At 43.8% G+C, this 14393-nt stretch overlaps 1 protein-coding gene across 1 annotated transcript in view; it reads right to left on the bottom strand.

Moving 5' to 3' along the window:
* The window catches only part of MCU (mitochondrial calcium uniporter), a 126535-nt gene extending 121046 nt beyond the window's left edge, over nucleotides 1-5489 (bottom strand). The window contains exon 1 of the mRNA XM_083148444.1: nucleotides 5311-5489. Within this exon, the coding sequence (XP_083004570.1) occupies nucleotides 5311-5421 (111 nt within the window). The 5' untranslated portion in view covers nucleotides 5422-5489. The remainder of the gene's footprint in view (nucleotides 1-5310) is intronic.
* Nucleotides 5490-14393: the final 8904 nt, after the last annotated feature.

The following is a 14393-nucleotide window of genomic DNA, read 5'->3' as shown; positions in this document are numbered from 1 at the left end:
CACACCGTGTCTACACAGCATTAGCGTTGGGAACCCCATCACTAAACCAAACCTTTTAGGGGGTTATTCAGACCTGATGCAGCGATTTAGCAGCCCTGTGATCAGATAGCCAACACCCATACGTAGAAAAGCCACCCCTTGTAAGTCTGGGAATGGTTTGCCAAAATCATGTTGACCAGCATCTATCTGTAAATCCACGCACAGCTCACTCACCATGGAATGATTTCCCCAGTTTGTGCGTAATGCAGAACCTACTCTGCTTTTCAGACTGATCAAGGCCAGAGCGGTTATCACATAGCCACCCTGAAAAAGCTTTGGCATTCCTGTGTTTTTTCCAAACACTCCAAGAAAACAGCCGTGTGAGGCACACAAATGGCGTCTTCCTGTCAATTAACTTGCGAATGGATTACGATCAGAAAAAAAACACTGGATTTTTTTTCACTGAATGGAAACGAATATGCACTTTATCAAAAATAGTATCAGTCTCAGTCTCCATTCATTTTTGCAGGCCTTTTCTTAGTGTAGGAATAAACTCTTCATGATATCTGGCTGCACATATATTAGCCAGGCAGAAGTGCTGACATCGTACAACTGCAGGGTTGAGGGAGAACTTGTGATACCAGTGGACATGGTACCAATTCAATTGCCAGCCAGGCTTCTATGCTAATGGCAGTCTAGAGAAGTTATTCAATTGTTTCTCCGATCAGATGCTCATTAGCATGTTATGCTGCTAAGAGCTATGTAGCCCCGTACACACAGGGGAGATAGATTGCTCAGCCATATATGGCTGAGCAATATATGGCTCAGTTTCTCCTTTTCATCAGCAACCAGAGATGGTCGCTGATGAAAAAGAAACTGCCGGGGGGATCCCGGCAGTGGTAATCAGCTGGTCGCAGGAGCATGTTCCTGCGACCAGTGATCACTACAGGGGTAAAAACGGGAGCGCGCACCCGGCGATATATATATCGCCGGAGCACACTCCCATCGTGGGCAATATGGTCGCTTAGCGACCATATTTCCCTCGATATTACACAAAATCGCCCCCGTGTGTACGCACCTTGTGCGACTAAACCAGTCTGATGTTGCTGCGTGGGTATCTTACGGTTCAGGTATAAAATAGATATTTGAAAGCAGAGAAAAAAAACATTCTACAGAACATTGACAGTGTGGGGTGTAGTTATGCTACACACCTCCATATTGATATAGTTGGGGAAGGGGGGGGGGGGGGGGGGACAATAACTTCTTCAGGCAGGTTTTTTTAAGTTGTGCTGGGTCATCCGAAAGGAGCTGGCTGATAAGCAGATACCAGAATGGACATGCAAATTTGTGCATCATCAGCATCTGAAATTGGAGGACGAGTAAGCTCATTTTTTGGGGGGGTTATTGACGTACTAAACGAAATAAATAAATTAAATGTACACCTATCCATCAGATACACTAGGACCGTTGTTCTCAAAATCTGCCTTCAGGGGGTGTGGGTCATCTCACATACAATACAGTGCTCTCTCCATAAAGTTTTTCCAGTCAGGCGGCATCAAAAAGTAGCCAGGTAGAGGCTGTCGCAATAATAAAAATGTTTCAATCATGACCATATCATCATGAATAATAATCAAACGCTTGAGAGGATGATATAAAATACCAATGGAAAAAAAATAAAAAGGAAGGAGAAAGTAAATGGGCTTGTGTGGGGCCAGGGCCCATGGATGGTGTGCAGGGGCCCTGCAGGTGCGTTGAGTACTTCCAGGTGCCCACCCGAAGGTGGAGGGTGGAAGCAATAGCTGTCCATCCCATCGGAGAACACTGACCGTTACGGTGAGATAGCTGCAATGGGACCGAGATCAAGATATTGGTTTTGTAAATGATTGCTTCCCGGGCACATGCTGCCTGGACCACCCCTAATTTAAAGTGTGTGTAGAATACTGAAATATCTAGGTCATAAGGTCAACATGCACTAGGTCAACAAATGTCAACACAAGCAAAGGTCAATATGACTTTTTCACTTTTTTTGGTGTTAATGTCAAAATCCAAGCACGGTGACTCCCAGATAGCATACCATGTACCCTCTCACAACTCTCTTCATTTGCCATGCTTTGGGACAGGCACTTTTTGTCAATGTCGACTCATTGACTGTGGACCTAGAGACACTGACTCTATGAGCTATCTGGATTCCACCCTCAAGCCACTAGACAGTTTAGTTTTCCAGGTCACTCAGCATGTGCACAAGTGTATGTATATATTCACTTTCATTTTCAGAATGAAGCTTCAACCCTGCTTTTTCCCAAGTTATTAAACACTAGTTGGACCCAGATTTTATCTCCCTCCCTTTCACACTGATCACAAGTTATTACCAAGCCAACACCTTTCACACTGAACCAGTGTTTCCGCTGCGTGCCACTTTGGACACTCCCCTGAGGCAGGCCCCCAGTTACACAGCTAATCAGCAGCTTTGATAGGTAAGCAGAGTTGAATAACCCAGATCATACCTTTCCCACCGCAGCCATGCTGGTTGTTCCCGTGTCAACACTTTCACACTGAGCTAGGGCCCAGGTTGCCCAGGTAAAAGACCAGCACATTATAAAATTGTGAAAAGACCTGGCAAACATGATCTGGTATGGGAATCTACGCCCTGTAACTGGGTACACATTAAGCAATATTTCCAAAATATATGCACGATAACGATATCATTAACAATATTTTCACCAATAATGCTTTAGTACAAACACACTATAATGATGTGTGCCCCCTCAGGGCTTTATCGACCCCCTCGGTCGTCTGTATATGCAGTTAAATCCTGACTTTCTCATCAACAACAGCATGTAAGGGAGTATGCACTATATTGTCCAGGAGTTCCAGAAGGTTCATGGGAAAATCTTTAACAAAATTGTCTAATGTCTACCCAGTTTATGAAATAAAGCACAAGCAAGTAGGCTAATTTGTAGAGCACTAAAAAAAGTTCATGCAATGGAATCATTTCTAAATTGGAACAAGTTTAAACAAAAATAAAACAAAAAATTAACACAGGACTGAATCTATCCGAGGGATTTATGGCCCACTACAACATCTGAGGAATCTGGCCCAGAGAGAGTGAGGGCATCGGAGCTCTAACTCTGGTCTGTCATCAACTTAGAGACAATAAAACTTTCACACTACTTATCTACAAACCAATTAAGGACTCAATTTACAAGCTCATTCTGTTATTTTGTTTTGTTTTGATCTTAAGAATGTCCATCTATCACATCTTGTTCCTACTCTGCTGTGTACAGTATATATATGTGGTTCTTCACACACCTTGTTATACCATGCCTGAGGAAGAGACCTAAGAAGTCTCGAAAGCTTGCATTTTAACAACATTTATTTTTGTTAGCCATTAAAAGGTATCATATTTGCTAGATTGCTATTTTGTTTTTCTCACTGAGGAACAATAAAACTTTTCTCAACAAAAATAAAACAAATGATAAAAAACAGGTGGATGACAGATAGGCCTTTCTGACCCATCCTGTACACTGACAGATTCAATTTCCTGTCCACATTAGCCAACAGCTCCATTAGCAACACCACTAGCAAAAGTTTCCCCCCAAAAAAATCCAAATTAAACATTTATTAATGACTTGCTTCCTACCAAAAATAGCTCTGAAATGCAAGTCTGGCATAGTGCAGACAGAAAAGAGCCATAAGAGGACATTGCAGCACAGGACCTCCTCATCCACACAATGTTCATAGATCAGTCTCTACCACCTGTGCGGGGAAATACCACAGAAAACACTCCCCAACTGCATCTACAGCAAATATTTAAAACATTAAAAACATATTCCAGGTAGAGACATTATAATAATGTATACATTACTCTAATTAAATCTAACAAAAAAAAAATAATGGACTGTGAGATAGCCAGCAAAAACAATGACTAATGGTGCCCACCGTAAAAAAATTTTTAAAAAATCCACAAACTATCATATACAATAAAAGGCTAACGCTACTCCTCACCTCTATGAGGGGATTCAAGTGTTTTGCATGCCTACGGCTACTAGATGGTGCAATTTATGTACTGCCCTGCTCAGATGCCAGTGCTGACATTACGGTTATGTTATGTTGTCATTTTGACGGGCTGGTAGTTATTATCTTTATACCAAATAACACACAATTGTAGCTGAGCAGCCTGAGCTAGTTAAGTGTACATCCTAGAAACTGAAATATGTCAAATAGTAAAAACATCAGGACAGCCCAAGCACACTATGCAGCAATATGCTTTGTTTCCTGGCTATGTGGAAATCCTGCACCGAAAATGAGATGAGGATACAGCACTATGGCATTATATACCATTGCTTGATTCAAGAATACTAACAGACCAGATAGTAATGTAGTAATACACTTTTATTTGCTGATAGAGACACACAACAATAAATAATACCCTTTGTTGAAGAGGCCAAATACATATCACTTCCTCATGTCACAGAAACACAATGTATCAGGGCATTTTTGCACCAGCTTTTATGCATTGGTGTTACACATGGGAATTAAAATAGCAAAATCCAGGGACCATATATAGCATAGAGTAGGTGTGCATGTAAAAAAAAAATATGATATACAGTATATATATCCACATAAATACACACCACAATGTTCCCCCTGAGACCCACTGAGCAGCAGTGTGTGCCTCATGCAGCAGCTGCAGTGGGCAGAGTACAGTAGTGGGACCAGTTGCTGGCCAGTATAGGATACCGCAGGAGAATCCCTTTTAGGGCAGGAATAAGGTGTATTCCCCTGTCAGTGATGCATGCGTGTCCTCCTCCTCCTCCCTCTCCACTACACCCTCCATCCAGCCACACTACAGAATCACTCCATTGTGGGCTGAGGAGCAGTCACTGCAGCAATCTCACACATCAGGACACTGTATAAAGTTTGCAGCGTTGCCAGGGTATGACGCTCTGAGCAGGGCAGTGCCCACCTGGACAGCGGGCGGCTTTCCCCGTTTATGCCCCGGGCACTGCACAGCTCCTCCGGCCGGGGCACTGCAGAGAAGTGGTGCTAGCGGTGGGTGCCCTGCAGCAAGGGAGGCTCCAGCTTCAGCCTCAGCCCATACATACATACAGGCAGGCAGGTAGGTAGGTAGGTAGGTAGGCTGCTGGGAGAATGACAGCAGCAGAGCCTGATGCAGCCGCCGCCGCCGCCGCCGCCGCCGCAGCAGCGCAAGCCTAGGGTTCCCCGGACACCCCGCCCCGGCCGCCTCCCTATCTGTCCTGACACAGCCTCGCACACTTTCCTCCCTTCCCTGACAGGGAACAGCCTGCCGCAGAGCCGCCCGTCACTCACCGTCCTGTGAGGCCGGTGCCTGCTGACTCCGAGTCCGGGGACGCAAGCTGTCAGCCCCCCGCTGCTCCTGCTGAGCAACAGCAGCCAAGATCTACCTGCCGACGCCGCCATCTCTCAACTGGAAGCGCTCCGGACCTGGGCGAGCAGCGGCGCTCACTGGGCGGGGCTAAAACACGCCGCTCAAAAGTGCCGAATCCAATGGGAAGGAAGCTTGAGGGAAGGGGTGTGTTTAAGAAGACAGTGCACCGCCCTGCCCTGATAGGTTTCCGGGACTTTAGTGAGGTGGGTGGAGTCTCCATAATGTCAGTCACCATTACGAACCGCCCACTCAGGCTAATTTTCCTAGAGCTGTCAAGGAGCTCGTAGTAGCCATAATAATAAGCCGGGGTCCTCCTGAGTTTGTGCAGAGCTCAGCAGCAGGGATTGCAGCCTGACAGGGCTCCATGTATGGCCCTTATTCTGATCTGTGCGGATATTCCCGCATTCTTACGGAGCGGTCCGCACGCCACGGTGTTTTGCCGCATGCGGCCATCGTCCGTAGAAACGCCCACGTGTCCTCCGCATTCGGACGGACTCACTCTTTAAGAACAGGGCGTGTTTACGGACGACATACAAACCATGCGTGTGCGGGAGAAACACTCCGATTCGGCACGGTATTACAGAGTATTACAGAGTATGCTCGGGAATACCGCATCCGAACGGGAGCCAAGCGGTGCTACCGCACGTAAGCGGAGGATTTACGCCAAACAACCCACTATGAAGTATCTTCTGCAAGACATCACATGACCCACTTATTCAATTACCTATCCTCATAAAAAACTGCTTATTTGGAATTGGAATCAATTAGATTCCAATATATCCTTACAAGCATGCCTAACACATGCATAGCACACATTAACCCTTACAGCAATTGAAGTGCAATGGTTTCAATTAAAGCACTGACAAGCGTCCTATTAGTGAGTAATGAGTAAAGGAGTAGATTGTTATTGGGTTCAGGTGTTAATGGTTGTAGTCATTAGGCGTACGTTCGCCTACCGCATGAACGAGTGGTGTCCGCAAAGCAATAGTACACTTGTGGACACCGCACATTTCAGCCCTTTTTGCTCGCGTGCATTCGGAGTGGTTTCCGAATGTACGCCCCCCAACATAAGTGTACTCCCCCGTGTCCGCCCATGTTTCCGCCCCGTTTTGCCCACTTTGAAACTACGCCCATGTGTCATTCCGCATGACGCCCATAATACGCCCCTATTTCCCGACTGATTGCGGTGACCAGTTTTGGACGGGCTTTGTCCGAACTGGTACCGAGTCAAGGCGTGGCACATGCGCGTAGCGTTCTCCACGCATGCGCAGACGCCGTAAAGACGCGATCCGTAAGAACGCGGTAAAGTCCGCATCAATCAGAATAAGGGCCTATAATTCAAAGTTTAGCCTGAACTACAGTGTACAGAACTACAGCAGGCAGCATAGGCACTCATGCCTTACATTGCTGGGAATTGCTTTCTCATGCTCCTTACTTGGGAACAAATGCTTTCTTTTCATACTCAGGGGGTTATTTTGATTCACTCTTTCTGACAAGTTCCTTCTTAGATGGACAAAACCATGTGCACTGAAAGGGGGCAAATGTAATTTGTGCAGAGAGAATTAGATTTGGTGGGTTTTTACTTCAAGTGAGATCTATATTGCAGTGTAAAAATAAAGCAGTCAGTATTTTCCCTGCACAGAAACAAAATAACTCACCCAAATCTAATTCTCTCTGCACCTGTTACATCTGCCCCCTGCAGTGGACATGGTTTTGTCCATCTAAGAAGGAATTTGTCAGAAAGAGTGAACCAAAATAACCCCCTCAGTGCCCAAGGATTAGCCAGGCCCGGCTTCTGCTCAGCATATTCAAGTAATGCCAGCATGATCTACTGTGTACCCGCAATCACACTACCTCATGGGTTGTTTGCTGGGTGGTTGTCCCATTGGTTGTGCTTCACACCCAATTTAAAAATCCTGGCAACGACACCATGTATCCATGTATAAATGCGGCCACGCATGATATATCGCACAGTCGTGCAATGTAGCGTTCAGTGTATACAGTATAATTCAATATTTTGTTATGTTGGCCTTACCATCGCCTAGAGTACACATCGGCTAATGTGTACCCAGCCTTGAATGGAGCTGCAATCAATCAGCTCTTACCTGCCATGTGTTTGAAAAATTACATGAGCTGATTGGCTGGAGCAACATTTAAGACGAGTAAGAAGTTATAGCAAGAATATCTCTTGATATTAAATATACCCATAAGTAGCTGGCAGCAGCCATACAGAAAGGTGGCGACACATGTGCCCAACTCAGAATCAGGCCCTAAAGAGGAGTAGCACCTATACATTGGGCAGACTACTTATTGGTTCAAGTACAATTCAAATTGCAGACTACAAATGATGGGGGTTATTCTGGTTTATTCGCAAGGCTACAAATTCACAGTCTTGCGAGTCCACAAAACCCCGCCTGGCGAATGGTGGCCTGGCCACCACCCATTGGCAAGGACGATTCAGTAACATCCATTCGCAGCCTAGTGGGATTTACCCACATTATTCGATGGTTGGTGACCATCGAATAATGGCGAAGGTGCACACATATCGCATATAAAAGTGACTCTGATGTCACTTACATATGCGTGGACGCTTGGGAGGAAGTGGACGGGCAACTGACATCCGGTGATGTCAGTTGGCCGCCACCCGCGTCATTAGGGCATTTGCATGAGAATGTCCAGCGTTCTCATGGGTATGCCCATGAAACGCTGGGCGTTCCCATATGCAAATAGCCAAGCCCGCCCCTCCACACCCCCCGACTGCACACAGTGAACACCCTGTTCACTGTGACTGCACGCACCCGGTGTATTCACATGCGCAGAAATGACCCAGAGCATGCACATACGCCCACCATCGGAGCCACTGCAAATATTCTGGTCCGTGCGAACAAACCAGAATAAGGCCCCATGTCCAGTGCTAAATATGTACTAATGGGTTGGAGACATATATATTGGAAATAAGGATAAGTCCAGAAGTGGCTCATAAAAACAAATCAGCTTCTAGCTATTATTTATCTAGTTTATGCAGATGTTCAGAAGGGTATGGGTAAAACTGGAACCGGACATCATTTACAAAGCAAAGCCATCAGAGAAAAAAAAACCACAGAGATCTTCCGGTACTGCACACCCCTGGCAAACTCGGACCCTATTAAATTTCCCTTTCAATGTCTATAGCGGCATTGCTGATCTTAACCTCACTGCAGCCTAACCATTCCTAACATTGGCTGTCAACATTATATCATATCGACATACTGCCCTCGTTGATATTCAGATCATGTTGATATTCTTGTGTCGTACTTATTAATGCGAACATTATTAATGTATACCATCTAATAAATTCTATAAATGTATGCTTCTCGACTTGTCCTCTTTAAAAGGATGGATACATCTCCACCATGGTACACCGTGGATTTGTGGCTCAAGCAAGGCTGTAAGGAGAGTGCTTGGGGACGGTACCGTCACACAGGGCAGTGTGCGTTGGGGGTGGCATTTCACCAAACACCCTGCAGGCTGTACAGCTGCTGCTAGCCTCTTTAGAATGCTCGGAGATGAAAGTACAATTTTATGATGGTATACTCTCAGGAGGATTGGTGGTGGCTGTACAGAGCGCATTGCCATCCATATATTGGACTGGGAGGAAGGAAAGAGATACCCATTGCTACAAGGAAGTGTGGATTCTGGGAGCACTGTGCACCTGCAGCCCCATGGCAATGCGTATGTAATCTCCACTGGCGACAAGCATGTAAACCCCCCCCCCCCCCCCCTGGCAACAATGTGTAACTTTATTATTAATGCAACTATAATCGATCATATTAAAATAATGATATAAAGGGATAATTTAACTCTAACTAGAAACATCAATTGCTACAAATTAAGTTCCAGCATCCCTTATTTGGTGTGGTCTTTGCGCTATACAATCTATAATATGATTTAACATTTTTAAATAGTTGGACAGCATTAAGTTGAATGATTAATGCAGCTCTGAGAAGCTTTCAGTCTTCCAATTTTATATTAAACTGGCAAATGCCTCCATTCTACAGGGAGTCCTTCTTACAAATATTATCCTTTTGTCACTCTCCTCTTCCTCCTTTTTCATCTAATATATAGATCAGTATGCAGATGGCACAGTATTTTTTATGAAATAGAATTCAGTTGTCTTAAGCTATATTAATATAATTACTCATTAAAATGCAGTTTAACAAATGGGCTTATAAATAACTATCTGGGGGATGGAAATTTCACTTTTGACTCACTGGATACATTTTATAACACCCCGAGTTTAGGGATACTTACGGGGGAGGGCAGGGAGGAATACATGCAGGGGGAGCCCTTGATCTCTGTGGCTATTATGACAAGGAAATAGTAAAATGATTTACATTTATTAAATAGACCAGAGGCTTTTAAACTCGGTCCTCAAGGACACCTAACAGTTCCTGTTTTCCAGGTCACCTGACAACTGGAGCATATAATCTATATGGGGTCCCATTCTGACTTGATTGCTGCTGAGCAAATTTGTCAATTATTGATCCACTGTGCATGTGTATGGCCCATAGAACGCATGCGCGACGCCTACTAGTGAAGAAATCCTGCTACTGTTTTCCTTTGCTAGCTGTTTGCAAGGTGATTGGCAGGAAGTATGCATCTAGGGGTGGCAACCAGACGTTTAGTGGGAGTGCTAAGAAAAATGCAGACGTGCTAGAAAAAACACTAGGCGTAGGTGTTCCCAAGCACTGTAGGGGAGGGTGTGTGACGTCAGGCCGGATATGCCTGTATTCTCATCACAGCTGCCAAGTAAATCGCTGGCTACTCCTAGCTTGGGATGTGGTGCCCAGTGGAAAAATCATTAGTTGGTGAGCCTCTAACGGAATATTTTGGTCATTTTTGCTAGCTCTACACTATTCGCACAACATGCACATTCATTTGCAAGGTGGGATTTTACTATAGCATAGCAGTGTCTACCTGTTCGCTCAGCAGCAATCTGGTCCGAATTACCCCCTAGGTTTGAGTTCCTATGAAAGTTTGATCAGTTTTAGGGCCTACATATGTTTATTTAGTGGAAAACAGACTTTTCTTTACTGTGTGTACTAGGACATGCATACGTATACTGTATGTTCATATGTAGATAGGGCCATCATTTACACTTGCAACTCCTGCCCCCTGGACACATGATGTCATGCCAACAGGGTTGGGCACCAGGAAGAAATGCACATCCTGGAGCGTCCTTTCGAGTACTAATACCACTTCATCAGGATAACATGCAATTTCCCTCATACTCTTTGTAATTATAATACCAAGATGGTTGCTGCGTTGTAGTTGTTGCTTTTTGGTGATTAACCCGGAAGGGATTTAAAGTTGTATAGACTTTTAGTCATAGTAGCAGACTTTGAGAAGGTCAGAGAAGAGATGCAGTTGACCACTTAGGGTAGGGGGGCCATGGCCAAATTAAAGTATGTGAAAGCCCAGCATTGCCTCCCATTGTTGCAATACGCTCCAAACCGTGAGTCTATGTGGACATGGCGGAGCTAAAACCATGCAATATGCATCATATTAGCCCCGCACCCTCCCTATGGACCTGTGATTTTCAGTATTATCTCCCCATTCTGGCCACATCACTAGGAAAAGGACGAGATGCCGGAGAGCCACACACTCTGGGTGTACGGGGCTAACTGAAGAATCAGGAGTCTCCCACATCTTCTGGTAGAAGAGATCAGTATGCTTTTAATATACAGTATGTTTGTTATCATTACAGCACTTTTGATTACTATTTGATGTGCGTTGTAGATATTAAAAGTGTGGGGTACTTTATTTACTGTAAAAAGGCTGCAGTCATTTATTGTGCAAGAACCCTATTTGTTTTTGTGTCATAATGCAGTTGTGTCAGACATGGACAGAGATACATCTGCAAGGAGATATTTTTTTTTGCGGGTGCATCAATGCCGGTATGACTACCCGGCCGTGGTAATTAGCATGGACCTTTGCAGTGTTACAAAGGTCTGAAGGCTGCTGCCTCCTCTAGCATCCTCAATAACCGTCTGCTGTGAGGGGGGAGGCCATTTTGTGAAGGGTATTTATAATGGAAACAGGAAGAGTGCTGGGGAGGCAGACAGGAAGATCGGCTGGTCCTGGTGGGCTGCCAGCAACAGACCTGGCAACGGCGGCGGCCCCATTAGCGGAGCAGCAATACCTTCCACAGACCCGCTGGTGCGAAAAGTTACCTAACGCCTCCAAGCCACCATGAGGTCTGCAGAGCTATTGTTATGCCACTGTTTTCATGCACAGAAACGATATGCACCTAGTCATAAAAGACTTGGTCCATAGATGCGCATAATTAAATTGTTGTAATTGGTTGCTTCAAGCTATGTGGAAAACATATTCCAGACAATCCCAATGCATCACTATTGAGTTATTTGAAAATGTGACAGTTGGCCATCTCTGCATCTGCCCATAACCCGCAGCCAGAATGAGGGATGATTTGATGTTGACATACTGACCAAAAATAAAAGTACAGTACTTAGAAATCTTTATTACTTTTATTAGGTGTATCTTATTGTACATTGCTACCTTATTTGACTAAGCAGCTTTGTATACAACCGCGGAATACATGATCTCACTATTTAAGTGTACTCAGGCACAATGGAATAGGACGGCAAGGCTGGGCAGTGTATTCTATACTCGGCTTTAACCATGGAAATTTACATGTTTAGGTTTAACCGTCCTTTATCTACCATAAAACAATGGTATCTGTATATGAGAAACGTAGCAGATATGTAAATACAAAGTTTATCCTGTACTGTCGCTCTAGTTCTTAATAAAACTGGAGCAAAGTCCAGACCGCATTACTCTAAATGAAAATAAAGTGTGTTGTGCAAGAGATAAATATATCACTTGTGTTTAGTTACAGAACACATATAACTAGTGGCGGCTCCAGAGGAGGGGCTGCAGCACAGTTCAAAATTCAAATAGAGAAGCCACACCCACTGCCACAAACTGTCATCCCAATCTGACTCACTGGCATATGTGTTGCCCCTATTTGAACTGTGCTGCAGCTCCAACTCTGGAGCTGCCACTGTGTATAACCATTTGAAAGTTACCATCAAACTGCACCCAGACCAGTGGAGTAACAATGGCACTGCAGCCCAAGCAGGGGCTTGGGGGAGCTGGCGCTGTGGCGGCGTATAGTCTCTGCAGATTCCAATGGGTCTGTTCATCTGTATGGAATCTGCTGAAAGTGTCCCTCCAAAAATGTTCCCTGCCTTGGCTTAGAGTGACAGATGCTAGAAGTCCTACTGGATAGATGCTAGAGGTCCCTGGAATATACAGTATATATTTTCCCTGGCAAAAAGCGTGTAACCCCCTGGCAATGGGCACGTAACGCCCTGGCTATGAGTTTGTAACCCCCCCAATGGGCATGTACCACTTCCAGTATGGGGAGACGCATGATTAATTATATATCTTCTTCAGACAGTGCCCTTAACCAATAAATTCACTTGCTATTCTGGCACACATCCCTGTCCACCAATGAATGCGCGCTATTTACCGGAGTCACCTTTATCATTACATACTATATATAAATATATATATATATATATATATATATATATATATATATTGCTTAGATGTATGCTTTGTTTTTTAATTATTATAAATGTATTGCATGTCCATAATCGATTCTGTCTACCTCCTCCATTCATAGTTTGTTTTTAATACAGATTGGACTGATTCTGTTTGTATCATGTGACCTATCTACTTTCTGCTAGTCTGGTTCATAAACCTTTACAGGTTCAACAGATAACTACCTTTAATAAAGCCATTGTGACGGCGAAACACGTCAGTAGCTTTGCCTATACCCATACTTATTGGATCAACCCGAACCAGCCTCAGAGGACATTACTTCTTGCCCTTTATTTGGACTAGGATATCTCCGCCACCACGTCTGGCTTCAGTTGTGGATTACCACTCCCTCACTCCCTCACCTTGTGCCCAGCTTTTGGGCAATATATGGATCCCCTGGCCTACTACTAAGGTGGACAGTAATTACATCCTTTCTTGACTTTTATTGGTTCATATTTAACCTGAGGCATTATAGGAATGGACGGTCCTATTATTAAAACCTCTTGTGTAAGGCTTTATTTTAACATGTGCACGAAATGGCCATATATACCAGAGCTATGATTACCAACAATTGGTCATAAATGTACTATATTAAAATCGTATTTTATTGTAAAATCAGTCCAATCTTTCTATTCCTTAATTTTATTTCCAAAATTCTCTCTCTCTTTTTTTATTATTATTTATTCTTTATTAGTGATTTGGTAGCTTAAAACATACAATAAATTTAGACTTTGAAGTTTATACATTGTCAAAAAACAAAAAAGATCCAAAGCATAGTTCAGTCATGAATGAATCTATCCACGTGCTTATCTTTCTACAAAAAAAAAAAAATCCCTATCCCTATAGTACTTGCTTGTTAGAATTGCCACGCAACAACCTTGGGACAAAGAAGGGGACTCCACTATATTGGTGGGTCATGGGCCCCCTATTCTACAGAGACAAAGGATACTGGGGCAGATGTATTAAGCCTGGTGAAGAGATAAACTGGAGATAAAGTGGAAGGAGGTAACGCACCAGCCAATCAGATCCCAACTGTCATATTTCAAACACAGCTGATTGGCTGGTGCGTTATCTCTTCCATGTTATATCCACTTTATCTCCAGTTTATCTCTTCTCCAGGCTTAATACATCTGCCCCACTGTATCAAGAGGTTGTAAAAAAACTATTGTTGATTTTAAGCTAAAAAGACCATTCTGCAAGTATGGAATCATTAAGAAATTCCACCATTCTCTTTATTTAAGGAAAAGTTATTTTTGTTGTTTAGAATGGAATGGTTGTAAGCCTCTTTGAAGAAAGAAACACAAGTGGCAGGTTTTTTCGAATTATGGGAAAGCTATATTTCAATCCTTCCCACTTCTACAAAAAATGTATTAATTAAATGTTTTTTTTTTAATAT

Source organism: Crinia signifera, chromosome 6, assembly GCF_055691185.1.
Source record: "Crinia signifera chromosome 6, ASM5569118v1, whole genome shotgun sequence".
In the NCBI taxonomy this organism is placed as follows: Eukaryota; Metazoa; Chordata; class Amphibia; order Anura; family Myobatrachidae; genus Crinia; species Crinia signifera.
The sequence above is the reverse complement of the archived record's forward strand: the minus strand, read 5'-3'. Positions and strand labels throughout refer to the sequence as shown.